The sequence below is a fragment of the Labrus mixtus genome, chromosome 16, assembly GCF_963584025.1.
Source record: "Labrus mixtus chromosome 16, fLabMix1.1, whole genome shotgun sequence".
Taxonomy (NCBI): domain Eukaryota; kingdom Metazoa; phylum Chordata; class Actinopteri; order Labriformes; family Labridae; genus Labrus; species Labrus mixtus.
This window is the reverse complement of record NC_083627.1, coordinates 3,540,390-3,565,347: the sequence shown is the minus strand read 5'-3', so window position 1 is coordinate 3,565,347 and position 24,958 is coordinate 3,540,390. Positions and strand designations below refer to the sequence as shown.

Here is a 24,958-nt window from a genome sequence, read left to right as displayed (position 1 = left end):
TCTCAAATTTCTTTGGGAGACCAAGAACGACAAAGCGCTGTGTGGCTAATCTCTCGTCTAGCCTCTAAGCCATGGACTCACAACATGCGGGGGGTTAGGCTAAAGGTCAAATTGATGCTATCAAAAACCAGTAAACAAGTGAAATCCAGGCCACTTCAGTTCCTTAACTACATAAGGATTGAGAAATGTCTCCCTTCATGTCTCTCCCTCTCTTTCTCTCGACCACATTGTCATTGTCAAAGCCTTTTACGCTCCAGTTGGCCGGAACAAAAGCGAGCAAGGTCGCCAGAGGCTTTTCCAGCTATGATCGCTGTACTGTTAGCAGGGGTTGATAAAGGGCCCATTAGGGTGCTGAATGGACACCCATTAAGAGGACACCCACACCAGTGAGGGAGCCCCGGGCCAAACGGCTTTCCTAAAGAAATGTGATAGGCACCTGACAGAGCGGGGCCGCCCAGTTGGTATACGTATACAGAATACTGTATATAGAGTTTTTTAAAGAACAAAACAAAAGTGTGAGCCAGGTTAATTGAGAAATCAGGAGCTGAAAGATAGACAGATGCTATAAAAGTGTGAAACTTGTGTTACTCACAGGCAGCAGCCTTTGCAAATTATGTAAAGGCTTGGTTTTTCCCTTGCAAATATGCGGTGCACCTTTTTCCAAACCTCAGACACCCAGGCTGAAAGGCAGACTGAGAATTCGTTCTTAGAGTAGGGTCTGAAAAATACTTAACTGAATATATATATGTGTAATACTTTCAAAAATTCAAGCCAAGAAAGAAGTAGAAGTGTGAAGAAGAAAAAGAGCCTTGACAGCTTACAAAATGTTCCAGCCAAAATCTGACTGTAAGTGTGAAGCCAATGTTTTTTTGTTTTTTTTACCACAAGAACAATCAACCATCAAAATTGACTCACCACTTTGCACTGACATGAACAAAATGATAACAGGATGAGTTCTCTATATCGTCACAAACCAAACAGAACAAAACAGCCAGTCCCTTATGGAATAGCAGCAAAGTGTGTAAGTGAGAATTTGCCCAAACACAACCCTAAATATGCCAAGCACATTACGCAGGGTAAGTGTCAATTCAATCACCAATTAGTCCTCATAGAGAAACTGCGAAATGACATCGTTAATAAGCTCAAAACACATAATGAAATTTCTCACACATACATATAGAGCAGGTATAGGCTGTTCACTTTAACATATGTACAGACACCCAAGAAGCAAGCAGTTGGAAAAAGCAGAAATAAAAAACTCATTTTGACAGGCAGGAAAGCTCGAACAGATCCAAACTCATGCTTGGATAGCCATATTCCTCATCCCAGCTAAAGACCAATAAGCGAAATGTGTATCCTAAAAGAAATTAAAAAACAGATTTGAAACACTGGGAACTTTTCGATGAGTTTTTTAGAAGAAGTGCATTTGGGCTCACGAGATTTGAGAAAAGCTTAATCTTTTTGGCAAAACCTCAAAATGCAAAAGACAAAACATGGTTTCTGCATTTTATTTGGTCTGCAAGCGGATATCACCTGCAAATTGCCAGTAGTTTAAATCAAAAGCAATCATCAATGCCTAGTCCATCATGTTTTTGCATTTGTCTTTGGTTGGCCTTCCACTCTGCACCATTTCTGTTGGAAAATCTAATACTCACACATTGTTCCATAACTGCTGTCATATCTCTGAGCCAACCTTTATCTGTAAGACGTGTTCAGAGCCCCTACTGTATCTGCACAGCGCGGCTTATACAGTCGACCTGGATTAAACAGATCTTCAAATCCTTTGAAAAGAAATTGAGGTTATGCTCGCATGGATTTTTTTCTTACCAGCCAGAGTTTTGTTCCTGAGCGCACTGTTGCTTCCAAATTCCTCAGAAAGATCAGTTGAAACTAGACTGTTGTTTTTTACATTATCATTGTTTTCATACATCTGTAGGTGAGCACAGTGAGGTCAACCATCATACAAAGGATATTACAAGTAAGGTGATCTACTTAAAGCAGCTGGACTGTATTAGCCGCACAATATGAATAATGTTTTACTAAGGGTTAGGGTTAGGGGTCTTGTCTGTAGCCTCTTCTGGCAAGTTTAAATGTTTGATGAATAGACTAGTCAACACTATGAAATGACTGCTAGTGCAGTATATAGTATATATATGCAAATATAGCCTAGATGTAGAGATAGCTGGAGGCAGTTTTATAATTGGTAAATAAATAATTTCCAAATGCTTCATAAATCTGCTTTAAGTGTTGGAAAGTTATTTTCAAGCATAAAAATGTTGCACTTTTTTAAAGAAAAGTCTCTTTCTGTAAGAGAAAAAGGAGATTGATATTACTCTAAATAAATGCAGCTATGGGAACCACCGATTAGCTTATCATTACCAAAAGAACATTTTTGAAAACAGTTGGTTCAGGGCATTAGAGCTTACCACACCTACTGTATAAGAACCTCTAAAGTTAACACTAATGTCTTAAAAAAATCAACAACTGGACATTTATAAGCCTGAGTTTACCTTCCAGGAGTCTCTGCTAGTTGCCTGGCAGCTGCTAAAAGCTAAGAAATAGTTTCCAATAATGTGTGTAAAAAAAGATATTCTTTTAGACAATTATTAATGGTTGTTGGATGGATGCACCATTTTGTTCTATGTCCCAACTGGTATAGGCTATAATCCATGAAAAAAGACTGAAGTGATTGCTAAACATACAAGAAGGTTTGTCCAGAACCTCTGAAGCCTGATTGGTCCTGTATTCATTTTAAGCTCATTGGGCCTCCTGGAGGACAGGACCTGCTGGTTGCAAGAAAATAACAATAATAACTCAAAACAACAAAACTAGCCTTTAATTAATCCCTTCAAATTTTCCAATGCGACACCTAACTTGCTTCTCGAACAAAAGATAATTTGACTTAAACAAATAGGTTAGTGGCTGCAATCACTAACCCTTTGGTTTGTAGACATTGAGTATTTGATATACCAAAGAAAGGAGATATGGCTGTTTTAATAAATAAATTGATCCTCAATCACTTAGAATTTAATTTGTGTGAAAGTACAAAAGATGCTTGGTCAGTAAATATAATGTTAGAGTTACAGAATAATTAAATCACTACACCTGTGCATGGGCTATACATGAAAACTGCAGGTGTCAGTCCAGCAGGTAGAGGGCATCACGCAAGGTATCTGATCTGCTTCTTGTAGATTGGATTAGATGAGACCTTGCCTGACACTCTGAGGCCAATACACTGTAAGAGCTTTCCCTCTCCTAACCTTTCACATTTCACATGCTGTCCAGCTCATCAAAACATGCATGAAGGCTGAGCGCTGGGTGGGGGGTGGGGGGGATGGGAGGCAGGAATGCATAGATTATCAAGTAAGAGAAAAAAGGAAGGGACTGTTCGTCTGAGTTGGTGAGCATGTGTTTGTGCAGCCATGTGCATGCTGCCAACACAATGGCGTGCGAGACAATTGTGTGTAACACCAGAGACAAAGCTGTGCTGTCAAAAAAAGTTCGCCTTCATGGAGAAGCCGGGTCTTCTGATAAATTATGCATACCGGAGCTTAGGAATATGGGAGGAGGTTTGCAGTCAGCTGTAGGAGGACTCTGTACAGTACAGTACAGAAAAAAAAAAAAGAATAAATAGAAAAAAAATAGAAGAGGACAAGATGTAGGGAGAAAAGTTCTGGGGTCGTGCAGAGGCTACACGTGAAGACTGTGCGAGTTAGAGACAGAGAAAAGGTTATTCCTGTAAGCTGTAAAATCCTCATATATCAGCTCAGGTGTGCACGAATGCCACACTGTGTCTTAAACAGAAATTATACATGCAGCTGATTTTATTGCAGGATTTAAATTAAGATTTTAGAAATTGTAAGTAATGGCCAAACTGCTACTTTATTTCGAAGTATTAATTTTACAACTTATCTTTACTCCGCTTTCATTTTTGTATCACTTGCTCTCTGGATGTATACGTTTATGTAATGAGTCCTTTAAGTATCCATCTCTTGAAACGGAAAAATAAATCTATGTTTAAGAAAATAAGGTAACAGATACGTTCTTATTTTTCATGTATCATATTTACCACATTAGTGTTAAAGGGGACATAATGTGAAAAATCTACTTTGAAAGTGTTATATTTGGGTAACCTGAGTGTCTACCAACCCTCAAAATGTGAAATAAACCCATCCAGTCCTTTGTTTGTGGTCTGCATAAGTCTTACAATAGAGAGAAAAATGCTCTGTTTCAAATGTGCTCTCCTTGTGATGTCACAGTGGGATTCTGGTAAAAACAAAATACCATCCTCTCCCTTGGTATCTCCACCCATGGACTCCACCTCCAGCCTAGAACAAAACTTTTGTGCAGGTCTGCCATTTTTATTCTCTCTACAGAGGAGTGATGTCTACGGGGAAACTTAGGGGGGGGGGGGGGGTTCATTGCATTTAAAGAGACACACACACCAAAACGGAGCGTTCTGAGAGAGCTGGTTTATACAGGGTCACAAACCTCCTCTGGTGCTTGATTCATGTTATATTTTGACCAAAGCACAGCACAGATGTTTCATTTAGACCACAGGGGGACTGTTTGAGAAGGTAGAAAATGGGTGTAATATGTCCTCTTTAATATACCCATTTTTGTTCCACTGTAAATGTAATAGCATTGTGCTCCAAGACAACAACAAAAACCCATGAAATTAAATCAAATTCAATTAAAATTGTCGTTGAAACCTGGGCATGCCGGATATATTTTCATGTTTCATTTTCTGATCTTGTTTCTGTGTTAAACATGTGGAGAGCTCGTACAGAATAAAGCCACTGAGACCTTGTTTGCCTCATGTGGTGTGTCCTCAGTGTTTTTGGTGTTGTAGTATGACTTGTAAACAACAAACCGTTGTCAGTTTAAATACCCTCAGGCCAGACGGATGAATTATAACCCATTTTAGACAAACAGAGGAGTATGTCTTACGAGAAAGTCACACTGAAATTGCAGCATTTAGGAAGCGGGAGGCGTCAGTATGACTCAAACAGTAAGCAGTGGTGGAGAGAAACAATTAAGGGGTGGGGAGGGGACAAAGATTTGACCACAAACATTTAATGAGAAATGACAAGCAGGTTTTGATTGGTATGTGTAAGACCAGGAATGACATTTTGTTTTTGCAAGACCGAGGAATGAACGCTGTGGTGTATTTCTGACTTTCAGATGAGCAGTCTGACTCTCAGCGAGGGTAAACCTCCGCCAACACCGAGTCAACACAGAGCCAAGTCCATGTTACAGCCAAAGACACAAGACCCACGAAGTGATTTGAAGTTAAATTTACTCCCTGACCTTGCAGACTTGCTTTTTGGATGTGATACGAAGTGTCTCGCTCTATGGTAGTTGTTGCTAAAACATAATACTTGATAAAAGTTTGAATTTCAGAAAAAGGCAGCCCCCCCCAAAAAAAACTACTAAATGATTCATGGAGCAAATATAATCAGTTCACCAGAATTAATAAATGTTAGACACTAGTGTATGTTAAGATATCTGGATGATATTAACATAGAAAACGTTTGGCAATACAAAACTATGTTGTGGTTTTGTAGAATTAAAAATGTACCCTAAAATCCAACTCATTACACTTCATTGTGATAAAATCCATTCAGTTATATTCTCTCATCAGCAGCTTTCATTTAGACTCGAGAGATCATTCAGAGGCAACCATCGTTAACAATGGCATCCAATCATCTGCAGAGTCGGTTGAAAGACAGACAATAAAGCGTTCAAAAGAAGACATGTTGATTAAAGGAAACTAAAATCAACTAAATCAGGGGATCTCTAAAAAGTTAAGACAATTAAAAAGAATAGGAAAATATAGAAGTGTAAGAAAAAGCCTGGACTGAATTCAAATTAAAGCCCGACAGGTATGTTTTTTTGTGGTCGATATCGATATTAGGGCGAGAGAGAAAAATCAAGCTATTGTCCGATATTTTTCTTAGATCTACGTTCAATCTGTAGAGATAGATCAATATAGATAAACACATTTCTTCTTGTCGATCCCTCAAATGCAGTAGTTGAAAGAAGATAAATTATAGATAAGATGGTCACTCCACTGGAAAGTAACTGTGCATGTACGTGCGTCACCGCTTGACACTCTGCAGAGTGATGATGTTTGTTGTAATCTATATAACTCATTTTGCTGTGACAGACAGAAAGAGAAGAGAGAACTGTTATACAATGAAACTCAAATGAAATGCTATCTGACTGGGGAATAAATCTACCAATATCGGCAAATATCTGCGATAAAAGTAGCCGATGCAGATCAACCAAGTCACATGATGTTGTAATATCGCCCGATATAATCGGTTTGGCTCTACTTAGAATACTTAATTGAGTTAATTGGCTTATATCCGAAACTATAAACCAAATACACTTATGTTTAACAGAGTTACATTTCTATAGCTCTGGGTCATATAGAACGTGATTGATATAAAAGATTTTTTGTTTCAGTAAATTAAAATCTTAAGTTACAAAATGCAAGGCACAGCAGGAAATGTTTTTCTCTGGCCAGTTGGGGGTAATAGAAACATCTTGTAAACATAAAATTGGCATATTACTACAGAGGAAGGTTTAATTTATAAATAAACACTTATATTAAGAATCCAAAAGAGCTGGAGCAACATACACATTTGTTAAGAGAGTCATGTTTTTTGCGACCTGCTTGTAAAACCGAATATCTACTCTCCAGTTAGCTCTGGTCTCTTATCGTCTATCAACTATGTTCACCAGTTAGCTGGACCCCTTTCACCTGGCATGCTCAAATCTATTTAAAAAGAGGAAAATACTTATTTCAGAAGCCTAGGATGAATTAAAAAAAACACTGTTGGCTAGAGAAAGCAGATTAAATTGGCACACCTTTGCTACTCTGTCACTTTTTGACTTTTTAAATATTGAGTTGATGAAAACACACTGAGGAGGAAGAACCAAAGTGTTGGATTAGAAAGACACTGGCTGGAGAGGAGAAAGAGAAACGGATGGAGGAGTGGAGGAGTGTACGAGTGCCAGAGAAACACAAGCCTCTCTTTTCCGAGTATTCTAAACAGAGACGGTCCTCACAAACCACACACACACACACACACACACACACACACACACAGCACACACACAAACACACACCGCAGCATCTTCAGAGGTACAATTTCGCAGGCCTTAATTACAGTGGGCTGCAGCGTTTCTTATTTTGGTTCACCAAAATCTCACATTGCACAGACTCTTACAAGGTTAACAGATTCAGACACACACACACGCACTGCAAACACACCCACAGTCATTTAAATTGGGCCTGTATAGAAGTTACCACGCATCAATAGGAGGTCTCTAATGTATGCAGGCAGATAACAATGATACTTCTTCCTTTCCGGTTGCTGAGTCAGTTTTCACGCTGCACGTTGAAATTCTTTGTAGGTGTTATTGGACTGTTTTTACAGGCTCATAAGGCTGCAAATTTCCTTTTCAGATTACATGCGGAGGAGCATTTCCAAAGCATTCTTCTTCTCACTTTTCCCGCAGCAAATACACCAGTCTCTCTTCCCTCAAGTCGTGTTTGGACCAATTAGTATTCTGCATTCATCCCATGCAGAAACCCAGGTTTAAAAGTTTGGTCGCTCACTCTTTCTCTTCAGACAACTTTAGTTCCTCCAAGAATGGTTTTGAATAATGACCAATCTGTTTCCAACACAAAAAAAAGAGGCTCAAGCCAAACAGAGAGGTGCAGAGTTATACACATCCTCCCCGTCACCTCATTCTCTCATTCCCATCCTGTCCATCCCTAATGAACGCTCACTCCTCTCCCCGCAAACACACACACACTTAGTGTTTTTGTTGGTCCAAAAGAGAGCTGAGAACTTTGTGTCTCCTGGTGTACCTTTTGTATCTCCTAAACACTGTTTTTCACACTCCTGCTCATTTACATTCACTGTACAATGCGACGTGTTCTCCGCTCTTTTCTTAGAGAATTCTCCAAAGTGAGGGAAACTAGGCCATTAGGCTGCAGCACGGCTTCTCCCTCGCTTTAAGTATCCTCTCTTTTCCAATTCCCCTCTTCCTCCGCTCTGTCTTTCTCTCCCCCTCTCCACCCTCTTTCCTTTCCTGTCTCATTCTCACTTTATTTCCCCTAAGTTGCCCACGGTATCCCTTGCTCTTTCTCCTATTATTTTGTTATCTTTATATCATGACATTCTGCTCTTGTTCCCCTCTCTGTCTTGCTGCTCTTATTGCCTTGGGTTCCTCTGTGTCCTACCTCCAACTTTCTGTCTCTTTGCTGCTTCGTTCTGTTCTCTCTCCCCGTCATCTATAATCCATGCACACACACATACACACTCAAAGTTACACACCAATTCAATAGACCAGAAAAGTATTTCGAGGCACCCTCTGTTCCTATTCAGATGTCTTTTCCCCCTATGGCAGATTTTAATGGGATTTTTTGGGTGCCATTTACCAATCATTACGCACTTTAAAAGAGTGAAATTATATTAATAGAAACGGTGGGGACCAAAGGTATTGAAACTCCATCTGTTCTTAAAAAACGATTTCGCTAACCAATGAGGTGTTATCATCGTTTTTATGAAGGAAAAATAATTTGCACGATTCAGCAGTTAAGTAAAAAGCAAACAAACCAGAGAAGTAATCATACGACAAAATATTGATGGGGATTAGGATGGCCTTACAGCGAGGTTGCAGATGCCTTTATTTTGAAGAGCATCTTTGTTGTTCATGATTTAAGAGAGTCCCCAGAACTCGACGTGAACCAAAGATGTTTCCAAATCTTGGAACTCCGGCAGCTTTCATCTGACAACAGTATTGCCTCTGAGAGCAACTTGGGGACAATTTCCAGGGCTTCTTGTGAATATTTACAACCTAAGACTGGTCATTGATTACAGGTAGAATTGCAACATGAGACTATCTAAGGAATGACATCGACGACGAGATTGTTAGCTGCTCTCATATGCAGATATTTGTTTCAGAGAGATCAATTAAACGGCGCCCAATAGCCCAGTGGTTATGTCACGCGGCCCATATACGGAGGCTATACTGTAGTTCTCATCGCGGCAGCCATGGGTTCATATCCTATCTCGTCCCTTTGCTGTATGTCATTCCCAACTCTCTGCTTTCAGCTTTTCCTGTCTCTCTTCAGCTGTCATAAAGTCATGAAGGCCCAAAAATAACTTTAAAAAAGAGATCGATTGAAAGGTAAATAGTAGCCACAAGATTGTCAGTTGGTTTTTCTATTGCGTTCATGCAGTGATGTGTTGGGCCACTTTTACTTTCCAGACTGACAGTTATATGAGAAGCACACTCAAGTGCATGATTCAAAGACATTTGGAAAACAGAATGCACAAAGACTTTGCATTCATGGGCGGATATCTGTTTATAGACTAGAATAAAATCTGAGTGTTGGAAGATAAATGTTTATTTTTCAGTTCATTGTATGGAGTCGAGGCAGAAATCTCAGGCTAACAGAAACTATCTGCACAGCTAGATTCCAGCACATTTAACGGAGAAAATATGTTACTTGAGGGACTTGGGCAAACGAACTGTAATTTCGGTGGTGTAACTGATTTTGTTCAGCAGAATGTGAGAGGACTGACAGTAACAGAGTGCAGGCTGTGTGAATTGGGATGACTCATGATTGAGAATAGAAGAACTTGTTCTTGTGATGTGAAATCTTGTCCCATTGGTCTGAACAAAAACACAGTTTGTAGGGCTTTTTGGTTCCAGTGTGCCTCCTTGAAGACCAGTTGAAGTAATAGATGCTTGAGAAAACACATTTATATAATTCATATAATTAGATAAAAAAAAAGGGATCAGTGTTAGATTCTGGTGTTGACTGGGCTCCTATGATGGTTCCTGTGATGGTTGGGTATTTTACTGTATGGGTTCTTTTGCGGGATGATTTTGAATTGTAGTGCTGCAAAGGTTGATCGCATAAAATAACAAGCTGCTGCTGTCAAAATAATTCTAACATTTTATAAGGATAAATTGTCAGTCCATTATATGTTTGTTAAATATATATCTATAGAAAACCAAAAAAAAACAAACATATTGTCTTTGCCTTGGAGGCCGTCCCCCATTCATTGTCTCGCTCCTTTAAAAAGGGAGTTGGGATTTTCAGGTTTTATTTCAACAGAAAAATCATGTCATGACAATCTTTTGATCCGTCTGAGTCCCCCTCCGTCGTACTTCCTTATCCCCCTTCCCCTCCTCCTCGTGCCCTTTGTTGGTCTCTGTCTTCTCCAGGTCCCTCCGGGCTAATCTGCCGGTGTACCAGATGCATGCGCTCATTAACCTGACGCCACCTTCTAAGAGCCTCACTGTGCGTGGCACAGAGAAACAATCTCATGCATATAGATTTGTGGCAAGTCACACACACATACAAAAAAAACAAGACACAGGCTCTCTTTGTGACATTAACTATTATTTTTAGTCCATGTGGTTTTTTTTAAATGCAGCATTTTTTTGGCAAATGTTGAAGATCAGTGTCAAAGAAAAGGATAGAAAAGATTGAAGGGAAGACTTCAAAGAGATGGGAGAATGTGCCAGAAGAGCAGACAGATGGATGGGGCAAGGGTGGGTCTCTACCTGGCCCAATCATTCCTCTTGCATTTTGTTTATCTGAGTTTTAGTCTCTTTCTTTTGCCTGCGAAATCCCCCATCTCTTCTCCATAAAAGAAGAGACAGACCCCTCACCCTGCCGACCTTCACGCCTCTCTCTCTCTCCTCTCTACAAACCTCACATTTCCACGAAAAGACACACAAAAGAGAAGAAAAAACGTCCCTTTTTCTGTATTTTTCCTCGAATCGGCAGCTGTCTCTCACATTGCCTCCCCCATTCACACCCTTGCACCCTCAGAGCTGTTATCCAAATCTACCACATAATACCACATGGGACCCCCCCCCCCCCCCCACTATCCTCCCCTCCCTGCTACCACATCCCACACGCACACCCCCTGCCCACCCGGGTGTCTGAGTAGTGGGTTGTGTGGAATAAATGAGCTCATTCATACAGTGTTGAGGAGCTCCATCCCGTCGCTGCCTGGTCCAATGTAAACAAGCTGAAGGTAGCCTGTCATAAGCTACAGCAGCTAGCAGTGTGCATTGGATCATAACCGCCTACTAACTGCTGAACCCAGAGTGAATGATACTTGAAAAGTCATATTGTACAGTTTAAAAACATTTGCTTTGAGCATTCATTCGATAGCAACTGAAAATAACCGCCACCTCCGGGAGGCTCAGACTTAAACTTGAGTGTTGCCGTTTAGCAGGCTTCTCTGACGCTAGCGAAGGTGTTCAGTACAGAAAAGAACTTCAGGGATTCAGATGCAGTTAAAGAACAGTACCTGTTTTAATATTATACAGAGCTTACTCTCCAAAATCACAGTTGATACGTTCAATTAATTTTAGGCCATCTTAATATCTTTACTCGAACAGCTGTATCCTCAAGAGTTAATTAGAAAACGTTTAAATTAGACAACTTTAAGTTTCACAATAGCCTTATTATCAACTAATGATGAATTCAAAAGCTAATCTTCAAATTACTTGACAATTAATATAATACTGAACGGTGGCTGTACAGCTCAGTGTTCACTTCACAGATTAAAGCTAAAGCTAAAGTTATCCATATATATGTTAGCTTGTATTAACAAAGTTGGCTATAACCATGACTTCAAACTCTACTGGAGTGTAAGCTACTCAAAAAGAAAGGTAAAAGGTTTGTAGACACATATTTCGACTAGACTGTGGTCCTATCCATTAAAGCTAGCCAGCTTGCTAGCTTAAAGTAACTACCAAGCTAGCTCGGAGATCAGCACTAGCCCGGCTCATAAATTCGAGTTGCTATTATTTCAGCCATAAACAGTTGTTATCATGTATATAACATAACTCTTGGCTTTACTGTGTTCTTTTAATCCAGTTAGCAACCATTAAAAGGTTTCTAAACAAGGGTCGATCTACTTACTAGCTCAGTTTTTAACACTGGCTTGTATTAGCTAGCTGTCTATCATTTTATCCAAAAAGCATTTATTGGCCAAATACCACTTCTACTTTAGGGTACTAGAAATTCCACTGTGTGACTTTCTGATGTGATCTCGCCTTTTCAGTGTAGAATAGCTACAGTGAAAAGGTTAAGGTTATATGAACCAGTTTTGGACAGAAAAATCAATGTTTTTTTCTGACACCAAGAATATTTTTAGGCTTTAAAAAGAAAGAAAAAAAGTATGTCACAGGGCACTGTTTGAGCTCAGTTGTTATGGCAGACACCCAATGCACAAAGACTTAAATCTGGTCACTGGTCACGGGTTCGATTGCCATGTCATCGCCGACTCTCTCCCATCATTTCCTGTCTATCTTCAGCTCTCATATCCTCTCAAGTAAAAGCAAAAAGCCCCCCAAAAATATCATTAAAAAGTCTGTCAATAAAGATAATTCTGTTTGTTATTCAAATTATTAATCAGACAAGGGATCCGTTTCCAACACCCTTCTGAACATTCAAAATATCTTTGTTAACTAATTGTCTAGTAACGGAAGAAAGACAGCGATGACAAGTCTTACAAATTTAGCTTTGCAGTCTAATTGTGTTTGTCATACCCTTCAGAGGAGTCTAACATACTTCTTTAGACAGTTTCCAGAGGCTCCAACTCCATATTCTCATTTTTTCTACACTCCAGTTTCACTGAAATCCATCTTCTCCTGTCTGTGAATGTTCTGCACCATCAGACCATCCTCCTCTTGCTATCTGTGTATGAATGGACGGGCACAGACTTTATGGCTAATGAGGAGCTCTGTCAGCACTTCAGCTTCAGAGAGTTTAACTGCAAAGTGTTAGAAGAAGAAGAAGTTGGTATATTTCCCCCACATATACAGTACTTTGTAATTAGGATATACCATTGCATGGACTAATGGGTAATAACTCTGCATGGAATTAAACTTCAGTAGTCATTTATATTCATCCTTCTCTACATTTGAGAAATGACCTAAAACCTCTGGATTCAGGGCCCTTAATAGAAAATGCTCCTGTGAGAAAATGAAGCACAACTTTTCAAATCCAAAAGTTCCTATTGAATAGTTTAAAACCACTGTTTGAGTTCCACTAAGTCAGTTGGGTGGAATAAACAAACACTGAGAGGATACTTTGTTTACCAAAATGCTGCCGCAACATGCATATTGGCAGAGGGGAGTGCTTCCAAAAGATTTTCATTACAACTCAACAATGGCCCCTTACATACTTGAAAACCACTCATACCAACTGAGCATAAAGCTGAAGCAGGAATGTATTGTGGTTAACGGTATAAGTGTGTTTTCAAACTCAAGCAAAAGTCATATGCTGAAATTAATTAGTTGAAATAATGAATCATTGCTGTATGTATTGCAGAGGTTGCCAGAATCTCATTTCCCAATGTCTTTAAACCCACTCCACCCACAATCTAATCAGCGAAATGCTAAATATAATTGATGTCAAAGTGGAAAAGGTTAGCTTATCTCCAATGCAAGGACGAGGCTTATATGAAAAATAATAATCATATTGCGACTCGCGCCTCACCCCCTGAGGTATTCAGAGATTTCACACAGCCATTCATGGCGTTGACCTTTGCTATGGCTCGTTACACACAGAAGTTTCATTTGTAATTAATTAGCTGTCGCTTTTTTTCTTTGTGTTGCACTGGTAAACACTGGGACACAAAATGGATCTAACTGTGTAGGTACTTGTTTTTGCACACATTTTGACAAGCACATATTGCGATATTAATTCATGCTTTGAATAATAGAAAAGGTCAAGGTCAGTTCTTACAAGCCGGCCACATTACATCCCTTGTTCAGCTGCACTCGTTGCAAATACAAGAACAAGAAAACTGCTTTTCAGAGACTTACGGCTGTGATTAAAACGTTTGATCTCCAACGCGACTGCCAGACATCATGAACCTCGACTGTCAAGAATTGTGCAGCCATGAAAGAGAGACAAAAATAACCAGTGGGACCTAAAGCACTACCGCTGACACTGCTTGTCGAAAAAACAGAGACATCTAAAAGACCAATAAAACAGCGTGTTAAGTTCAAATAAGCCGTGGACGGAACAACACCGCAGTGTATTCCCCAATCAAAAAGATTGCTTGACATTTTGTCACTGTATAGGCTCACACCTTGCTTCACATTTCAACATCCCCTCAATGCTGCCCTCCCCCGCCGGCGGTGTGACCCAAGTCTTACCTTTCATATTCCAGGTTGTCATGGTCACAGCGGGCGTCTTTATGCTTCTCCCAGTCCTTCCCATGTCGGCATGTCGTAAGCGACACAATGTCCTTTCCGTTGTGGATGTGATGAAGAGCGTTTCTCGTGTCCGAACCAATGCCTGTGAGATACCGCTTTCCCTTGAACATCAGCAGGTACTTTCTCCGTGGCGGTATGGTGTTCCTCACCAGCCAGCCCCGTTCTCCACCCTTTTGCGGATGGTCCTTTGAGAACAGCGGGATGGAGACGTCGAAGCCTGGCCTAAAATGTTCCGTGTTGAGGCTGGCTTTGGCTAGGATGGCCTGGCCGATGTTGAAGCCCAGGTCCTCTGTGTAGTTGGGCCAGGTGCCCGAGTACAGATTGAAAATGAGGTGGTTCCGCCCGTCATTCCACAGCGGGTAACCGCGGATGCGTTCGTCCACATTGGGCACAAACTGTCCTGACAGCTGGTCCCGATCTAAGGTGTCTATCCCGAGCACAAAGAGACACGCTTCTCGAGGGTCCGATGTGAAGTAACGCGACTCACCTATCGACGACAGGATCTTCCTGTAGCTTTCCGACACGCGGTCGTTTTTCTCGGACGGATAAATATACACCCTGAACCCTTCCCTTCCTCTGCGGCGACACCGCGAGAAGTCAAAGCAGGTCTCCATGCGGCAGCGACTGTCCTTGTAAATGGCAGGCCATGCCTGGCGGCGCTGGCGGGGCGACTCGGCCGTCCCTGGGTCCGTCTGGAGCTCATCCAGGTGGGCATAGCGGGGCAGGAATGCCTTGTCAGTCCAGTTGGGCCAGGGGCGAACCACTTCCCCTCGGTGCCGTGTCAGCAGGCGAAGCAGACGCAGCTGGACTCCTCCACCCCAATAAAAGAGGACCAGCCAGCAGCACGCACACAAGCCCAGCAGAACATACTTCTTACGCGCCTGCATGGGGGCCTGTCACAGTCTCTTTTTTCTGCTCTGTCTCTCTCTCTCTCTCTCTCGTCCTCTCTCTCTTTCCTCTCCTCAGCCCCTCAGCTCGATAGCCTCACAGGGGCGGGGGGGACTGATTTGTGATTTCTAACAAGGAGCTTCTAACGGAGGACAATGTGTTAACAAGGACATCCCTGCCTTTGAGTGCAGCCCAGTCCACTTTGCCATTTAGGATGATGAAATCTGAGTTACTCGCTCCCCTCACTCAATCTCTCCCTGCCTCCCCCATTTGCTCTCCACTGTACTCTCTCAGATGAGTGTATTAGCCTGTCTCTGCTGCTGTTGCTTCTGTACGCATTTCCTCCCCTGCCCAGTCAAGTTGAGAGTGATGAGGGGTGATTTCTCCGCGCTCACAGGCCAAGCTCGCTGCCTCATGGTGCCTGGCGCGACTGCTGTCTGCAGGGCCTCTCCTGGGGAAGGGTAAACAAACAAGAATACAGATCAGTACACAGACAGAGTGGCCGCTCCGCAAACCAGCAAGGAGAAACACTCTGGGGTTAGTTGTGAAAAATCTGTCTTAAGAGATGCCATAAGGAACACTTTTGTTGGGCCAAAGGGTATCATCGTTTTCATCTGGAAAGCCTTTTAGCCTCTTAGCCTTTTTCTTCTTGACACCCATGGTGGTACATGAAGATACCTTTCTCGATTCCTGTTTTGATCTTATCTAAGATTTGACGATGTCAAATAGCTATTTATGGTTTTCAGATTGATGAGCAACAGAAAAATCAATGGATATAAAAAAATCCAGAGGGACATTGAGCCATATTTTAAGGTAATACAACCGTCATGTGCGTGGCTTTGTGCTATTTTATTACGCCTGAAGCACCTCCAGGAACAGTGGGGGGTCCCCAGGCTCTGGCACCCTTTATCTAAGGGGTTGCGAGCTGAAAAGTTTGGGAACTCTGACTTTTAACAGGCTATTGTCTTTTCAGTTGTTGATCAATCAAGAAGCAGCTAAATGCAAAGTCATTTTTGGATTCCTCAACGTTTCTGAGAGTTGCTAACCAGGATATCAGCACAACATTAAGGGAGCGTTAGAACTTTGCACCTTGAGCTGGAATTCAGAGGAATATTACTTTTTTCAGGCCAGAGGATTTAAAAAAACATCAATCTCCTTCCTATTCTTGAGCTCATAGATAGAAAAATGAGAAAGGTTCAACTCAGTGCACACTCAGAAAAAGGTATCCATCCTTGATTAGCCACAAATCAGAAGCGTCTCTGCATGACGGCAGCCTTCCCTCTCCGTCCCTCTATTACTTTTACATTCCTGTGAAAAAGATGGATATTTACAGTCTCATCTGTTCTGCGATGTGCGGCTGACTCCTGGAACAGTCTTTTGCGATAGTAAGTCAAATCTTGGAAGAAGCAGACAGGACAAGATACTATCTCAGTCTTCAAGCTCCAGTTCAACTGAGCCAGATACAGCTGATGTGCATTGGAGGAGAAAATAAGAGAGCATCTTATACCAACATTTGGATGCACGTATTGCAAACAGAGCCCATTTATGCCTCAAAATCTGCCGTTAAACCACGAGAGAGAACCTGAAGCCTTTTTTTTTTCCAAATTTCAAATTTTTGCAACGGTTTTTCTGCCTCGTATTTTTTTCAAAACGTACCCTCCCATAACTCCCCAATGAGTACAGTAGTCGTGTGTATGTGTCTCTGTGTGTGCTTGGAGAACATCTCACAGTGAAGGGTAGTGTTCTTACTGCCAGCTGCCACACAAAGGCAGCTTTCAGGTCTCACCTGGCCGCTCCCTCTCATTCACATTCCCCATTTCTGCCTCCTCTCCAGCCAAGCAGAAGTGATCCCTGCCTGCTCTGTTTACTACAGAAACAGACTTCAATCTGGTGATGTGGGTAAACAATACATCCTCTGATTTCTCCCCACGTCAAAAGGATGTAGGAAATAAGGATTAATGTTAGGAAAACCTCAGCCTTAGGGCAAACTAACAGAAAAAATGGTTTTAGCCCAACCGCCATTCTCAGTTTATATTGCTTTCCAATGGGAACTGTAAACATAGGGGCCCTGCAATTATCTAATTCCATAATTCTGAATTCAATTCCACTACAAAAGTTATATATGAATATGACACTTTCACCCAGTAGCAACACATTTACACTATTCCTGTGTTCCTATGGATATTCAAAGAGCTTTGCGTAATAGATGGATTGTATTTATATGTAAATACATATTGGGTGTACTGGGTTAAAATGTTAAACAATTTTGGTCTTTGAATAAATCCAAATACAAGATGATAAATAGAATACTAAGAACTGCATAAATGTGAACATTGCATATTAAGGGAGATTTTCAAAGGTTACAAGCACTACGCAGTGTTTTTTTCCCAATGTTCGGTGTAAAATGCCATCTCAAACCTTTAGCTTACAGCTTATAATTTACTCCTTCAAACAAAAGGGACAAAAGAATAAGTAAGATACATTTTGTCTGCATGCGCAACACAGTTCCCCTGACCTTTGACTCCCCAATGGCTGAATAGATTTGTACCATTGAGGCTGCAATCAAAGCATTCATCTCATTGTATCAATCCCTTAGATTCCTCTGAGTCTCTTTGCACAGAAAATGATTTAAAAAAAAGAATATTCAATCTGTTATGATGTTTAAATTCAAAACTACCAGTTAAGCTGTGCCTTGTTCTCCAACAGACTTGATTTGCCACAAGATCTTGTTTTCTAATTGGCTGTCCTGAAAAGTTTATGGTGACACTGACGCACCTTGGAATTAAGATGAAGAGGCATTTTTGTGTCCATACCAAAGATAGACAAAAAAAACTGCCTATGTTAATTGGTAAAGGTGGTTAAGGCATGAAAGTTACGTTGGGTAAATTTGCGATAGCATAAATAAATGGAGAAAGGTTTACTCTGCAGAGCATAAGGGTTAGGCTACAACCTGGGTTGTGTTGTTGTGGTACATTCCATTTTGTCTAAACTACATTTTTCTAAAAGGGCAGTCCTTGTACTTGACTATCTAGGTTGACTGTAGTAAACGCATCCAGGCACATGAGGCTTCCTAGAAATGATTTCAAACTGTAACAGTGTGTGAGCCTCACAGCTGGTAGTGTCAGCCAAACAGCACCAGATAATTCAGGTCAGCTGCTTTGCCGCTGGAGACATAAGTGGGGGTTGTTTGGCACCTTCCTCGTTTCTACTTCACTGGCTACGACTGTGGCAGCCTGAGCAGCAGTCCAAGTTGGGGGGAGAAATAGACACTTGGGATCCCATTACATACTCCTCATCAATAATTCACTTGCTACTTTAGTTAAGGCATTGATTTTTTCTTTATTCTTTTCTTCTTGCTTTACATCCACTGCCACCAACGCACAGTTAGACCTCAATCTCTGTCGGGAAAACGCTCCACTGAGGGGCCTGGTTTGGCAATACGTCTTGGAGATTTGTGGTTTCAGGGATAATTGATAGTGATGGGAAGAAGGTGTAATAGAAAAGTGATGGAGGGTATCATTATGATAATGGTAATGATGATGGCCGTGAAGAATTTATCCCAGTGGGTTATCCGATCCAACATCATTGGACACCTTTGCAAAAATGACAGTCTATTAAGGATGTTTATATTGATTTACCTGACCCAAGGTGGCTTTGAAATCAACAACACAAGCTTCTCTTCCCATGACAACACTGTCATTTTCAAATAAGTAGAGGTTTTTTAAAAAAGTCCTTCACTTGACTTTCTTGGTTCAATTTAACTTAACAGAAAATAGCAGCTCAAAGCTTGTTCCTGAACTGATTTTTAAAATTACAATATTATGTTACAGTATATGTGGAAGTCGGAGGATGATACTTGAATTGAACAAAGTCATTTAAGATAATAATACAATACATACAAAAGAAAATCAATTCCCTTATTTTGCTGCTAACAGCTTCAGGTCTTTGTTCCACTGTTTTTGTGGATCCCTACCGTTCTACTTTTGTGTGGACAAATCGTCCAATGTTTGACCATCAACAAGAATCCAATGATGATGAATGTAAGCCTGGACAAGCCTGGACCTGACCAGGCCTGACGACATCCGTGCAATTTGGCAAGAAGGCCCACACACATAAGTGGCTGTAAGTGGTGAGAGAAGTCCCTCTGTCATGGATCAATGATGGATCATTATGGTTGGGTGACTAGCGCTGGAAAAAAGCCACAAGGCTCATTGAATAAAGGGGCCTGAAGGTGGAAGGACGGGGTTCAAGGAAAGGTGAGAGCAGGATTCAGAGCCCCTCAATTCCACCTCTTGTCGTTTGTTTCCCATTTATACTTTCTTCTCTGCCGTCCATCACTTCTCCCTTCTTTTCTTTCCTCTCCTTCCGTCTCCTTTTGCTAGCATACCCAAGCTGACTTGAGGGTTTCACATTGAAACAATGCCCCTATTTGCATGGCGTTCCTTTTTCAGATTATTCTTATTTCATCCTCAATAGAGAGGGGGGCTGAGGGAGCTGAGATACAGCAAAGTGGACCCAAAACACTTAATCACAGACATAAGGAATACACTCGGCAAGGCCAGAAAGTCTTTGATCATTGGCTCGCCTGGAGTGCAAAAGAAACCTTCTAGGAAGGTTCATTAAGAGTGTACTAAGCAGGCAATGCAATTATGTCAACACGGCAATGAAGAAAAACATCATATAACACACTCCATTCAGCTTATATAAAGTGGCAAGTGGACCATGTATATGGAGTTATATGGTAGGACAAATGAACTGTCCTTCAACAGAAAGAGTCGTATATTCCTTCTCTTACCGCCCAAAAAATTCTAACATCATTTAGGCATTAACGCTACTTAACATACAGAGAGAAGGTAACCTTTTGCAGCATTGGGTTTGGCATTTTGGCAGGTGCCATCTTGGTTTTTGGGAACGATAAGTAATCATATTCTGATGTGGATACACTTTGTCTTTCTTTACAGATGCCTCTCTCCTGGTTAATATGGAACTGCTGTAGGGATTTTTCAATTAAAGTTGGTCCAGCCCCTTAGCATAGCTTGCTTTATCATCTATTTGACTACATTTTTTTTTTCTAAGGGACTAACTCTTACAAAATAAACATGAAGTATCTGTATTGAAGTACCAGCAACAGGCAAACCAGACCATAATCCAGTAAGATGTTTGGGTTATTTTCTCATAGATTTCTATACAATATCATTTTTTTTCGCAATCAGTGGAAATGCCTTTTCTGGCAATTAGAATCATGAGGTTAAAGGCTTTATATGCGATGTATTCAAGTATATAACTCTGTGAGTCATGACTGTCTACAATGGGTGTAACACCCGAGTCCCACTGTCTGTGATGTTTTCAGAGTTTTCAGAGTCCTATCTTCAGTTTGTTTACATCGCCTGGACAGCCGGCTGACTCCTCCCCTCGTGTATAAAAGTTGTTTAATTGAGGGACTAGAGAAAAGAAGAATAACATACTGTACTCACTGCTTAACTGTGTTTCTAGATCACGCTCATTTCAGGTAAATTTACATGCAGTGTGAAGATACGAGCAGAATAAAGATCGCTAGCATTAGCATGCTAACACAACAATGCACCGCGCGTTGTTTTGGTTGGTTTCATGCTGGTGCTCAAGAGCGACATCTGCTGGATCAAAACATTGCATATAAAGCCTTTAAGGCACCTTTGCATTGGCGGGACTTTTGACATTTTTTAGTTGAAGCATAGTCTCATATTTTGTTCCGCTGGGATTTTTCGGTTGTATGAAACCACAGTTTGCTTTTACTAATAAACATATTTGGGGGATGCCAAATCAAGCATGATCAAAATGTTAAGCCTTACAACTAAAGAATGGCTTATCTCCTTTTCTTAATGATCTTTGAATCTGAACCTGGACGTCCTGCTGAATATAGTCCGATGTGGAGGACACTGGAAGGTCAGCACTTAAAAGGGCAGGATTAAAAACAAGTCAAGGGGAATAGATGGTGAGACTGAAGGACATTAAAGTGGCGATGGAGAGAGACAAAATGACAACAGGGACAGGCGCTTAATGATCAATATCTCATAGATGACAACTGCACCCAATCCCTTCACTTCCTGCCCTCGATCCCTTCCTCCTCTGGGCTTCCCTGACTGTTTCTACCTTGCCACGGTTTTCCAGCGAACAACGCCATTAAGCCATTCAGGGAAACGGAATTTAACTTTCTCATCCCATCTGTCTCCTTTAGATCGTGTTGACACAGCAGCTTATTCAACCGTGCTCATACAAGGCTTTGATAGAAAATTAAAACTGACGTGCTCTGAAATGGATGTCAACGATGATGGCCTTGTGCAGGAAATTTTGAATCTGTCCATTTTTGTTGTTTTCTTTTCCACTGAATGGGATATTCTGAGGAAGAGATTTGTGCCTTTCTAAGCTTGATCGGCCTTTCCCTTGTTTGTCCAATTTGCTGTTTTTGTGGCCACAGCACCAGATATGAACACAAATTGAATGAAATCCACCACCATTACTGCCATTTTCCATGTAAGCAGAGTCGGTGCCACTGTAACAGAAGCCACAGCAGCATTATCATAGCTGAACTGATCTGGAGAGTAGCACAGAGCACATTGTAAATTGACACTGGATGAGCCAAATGGCTGGTAAAATGAGATTTTCATCCTATCACAAATGGTACGGTTAGTTTATATAGACAGCCCACCTGAACGATGGAGACGTACAACACACAGACGCAGATCCTGGGAGTGTCTGCACTGTAAAAAAAATACTGTCGTTCAGTGGCAGCAGGCCTTCCAGTGACTTTCTCTGGTTGTGTGAGTAGCAGCGTGTCTAAACTATACTTAAACATGCATCTGGCCTCAGTGTTTTTGCTGGCAATGCATTTGTCCAGTTAAATGAAGTGTTGTGAAGAAAACACAAATCTTGTGGTGTGGTGGAAGGCTCGGCTGAGGCTAAAATTAAAACCCTGGACTCTGTCATTACGGATGTGACAGATATGACTGCATGACCGGGGGGAGCAGAAGTTATCGTCGAGTTTCAAATCGTTTTCTCTAAATATTGGTTCCATATTTCACCAAACTGAGGCCGGTTTGTGAGTTCAGGGAGTCACTTTTTCTGCGAGAAATTGTTTTATTGAAGAACGGTTTGAAGCTTTCAGAGCTGGCTGATTAAGATCCGTAATCATCCTGATTGCTAAGATGTCAAATCCTATATCCAGACAATTCATATTCTACATTTTTCCAGGTCTAGTCATTAATATATTCATTTGCGTTGGTATCTCTGCCCTTAGTTGACGTTGTTGCAACTATGAAACTCCCTCTATGGATCACATTTGCCTGTACTTGTTGAATGTCAACAACAGATGAAGATGAATCATTCCTATTATTCTGGCAACTTGAGATGCTACCTCGTAAGATTTACAACACAACAGTCACTAACATATCCGTTTAAAGTGTAGAAAAGCAAACTGAAACTAATCTTCCCATCATACTGTGAACAGCAGCCATCCAATTGCAAGAAGTTTTCCATTCGTAAATCAGTGTCTCAAAGTAGATAAGGTAGATTCTTTTACTGAGGAGTTCAATGTGTGGTGCCTATAGTCTGAAACAACCCACGTGACATTTTTACAGTTTCTTGCACCATTAGTTGCCAAAAGTTAAAATCTGCACTCAAGCCTGCGGAGAAGGACAGCTGTCCATTTGCAGTAAAAAGTCAGCCCATAATTTGCCCCATGAATGAACTTAATTGAAGCAGCACAAGAAGGCTTCAAGGCAAACAGAGATTTAAAAAAAAACAAAAAAAATGCCACATAGTATTCAGTATTGTTTCCTTTAGTCACTTCAATCCTGCGTCAATACTTACAGTACAAAATCGACTATATGTAAATAGAATGCAAGATGGCGGTGTGGTGTTTAAGAGTCTGAGGACATTAAATTACTTACAGTGCCTTCCACAAGCATTCATACCCCCTGAACTTTTCTTGTCATTATGCAACCCAGATTCAAATTATTCAATTTGGTTTGGAAGTCCATCATTTTGCAGTGGGTGTAAACACAACATGCTTTTCAAATTGATTAAAGTCTTTCTATGTGCTTTTTCACACTTAAATATAATATAAATCAAGTATATCCTCTGAAAATAACTCTGTGAGTCATGACTGTCTACAATGGGTGTAACACCCGAGTCCCACTGTCTGTGATGTTTTCAGAGTTTTCAGAGTCCTATCTTCAGTTTGTTTACATCGCCGGGACGGCCGGCTGACTCCTCCCCTCGAGTATAAAAGTTGTTTAATTGAGGGACTAGAGAAAAGAAGAATAACATACTGTACTCACTGATTAACTGTGTTTCTAGATCACGCTCATTTCAGGTAAATTTACATGCAGTGTGAAGATACGAGCATAATAAAGATCACTAGCATTAGCATGCTAACACAACAATGCAGCGCAAGTTGTTTTGGTTTCATGCTGGTGCTCAAGGGCGACATCTGCTGGATGAAAAAATCACATATAAAGCCTTTAACAAGTAAAAATATGACAAGCTACAGGTTTGTTGCCTTGAACCCCGAAAACTAAGATCAGGTCAACAAATTGCTGTCAGCTTAGTACATGTGCATCCAACAGAAGTCGCAGCTTTTGGACTGATCTCGTTTGTTAAACAGTAAAAAGTTCAAATAAGTCTATTTGAATTCCATGTTTTTAAAACGGCAAACTGTGGAAAACGCCAAGGGGCAATGTAGCATTTAGCGTCCTTGTATGACCCCTAAAATGTATCGGGTGACCTTTTGGAGGCTTCGTACCCTCAGTTTTGGAACCACTGTTTCAGTTTTTTGCATTGTGATTATAGAGACCAGTTCAAGAGCGAGTCCAGTGAAGAATTTCTGCATGTGCTCATCAACTGTGTGTAGCCTATTTACATTGCTGTGAATGGAAGTAGCAGCATGAAAGCAGAAGTTACAATCTATTTCTGACAGTACAACCTGTGCAGGAGTCTCTGAGTGTGTGCTGTTTTGTCTGTTCCAGTATCAGTCAGCGAGTGGCGAGCCAAAGAAAGACGAGGCAGAAGAATAACCAACCGCAGTAAAAAAAAAGGAAGGGTCCGCCTCCCCTGACAGACCTGCATTAAAGGCTTATAACTGGGATGTGATCCATGGTCTATTTTCTGCCCTCACCTACGAGCAAGCCCTTAAAAATGGAGATACTCTTAACACTCCCACACACTGTATGAATATATAAACACACACACACACACGCATATGATGAACAAATGGCTTTTTATGGGAAAGAAAGTCTTCTCTCTTGCCGTCTACACACAGCTACTAGAGAATTCTTTTCCATTAGCTCCACCACCTCTGAACCAAAATGGCCACAAACCTAATAAAGCACTGCTACTTGTGCAAAGGCCATTTTCATAATATGGATAACAGCACTTTCGTCTCCACCTTAATAAAACAGTACGGTGACTCTGACACGGTTATTAAGATGTTTACCTCAAACCGAACGCCCTGAAAAATGCAACCAGCCTCCCAACCGAGCTCACGTACCAAAAAAAAAAACCCAGCGTAATTACAAGCCGGCTTGATTAATTATGTCTCAACAATATGCTGCACTCGGAACGCCACGAGGGCTAATTAACAGAATGAACAAGATGGGTAGGAGCAGTTATTAGGAGGTTCAGGCTCGCGCTCTCAATTTGAGAGAGAGGGTTTGCACGGCCGAGAAGAAGAGGGACAGCAGCAAATTTGCTAAATCACACACAGTCGCAAAGATCATAGGCAAACAGCATAGAGTGGGGAACCAACTGGGGACAC

The 24,958-nt window shown here is 41.1% G+C and overlaps 1 protein-coding gene across 2 annotated transcripts in view; it reads right to left on the bottom strand.

Moving 5' to 3' along the window:
• Positions 1-24,958, bottom strand: part of ext1c (exostoses (multiple) 1c) — a 102,108-nt gene that overhangs the window by 73,388 nt on the left and 3,762 nt on the right. For both annotated transcript variants that reach the window (XM_061059015.1, XM_061059016.1), the window contains exon 2: positions 14,221-15,619. In XM_061059015.1, coding sequence (XP_060914998.1) covers positions 14,221-15,167 — 947 coding nt within the window. In that variant the 5' untranslated portion in view covers positions 15,168-15,619. The remainder of the gene's footprint in view (positions 1-14,220; positions 15,620-24,958) is intronic.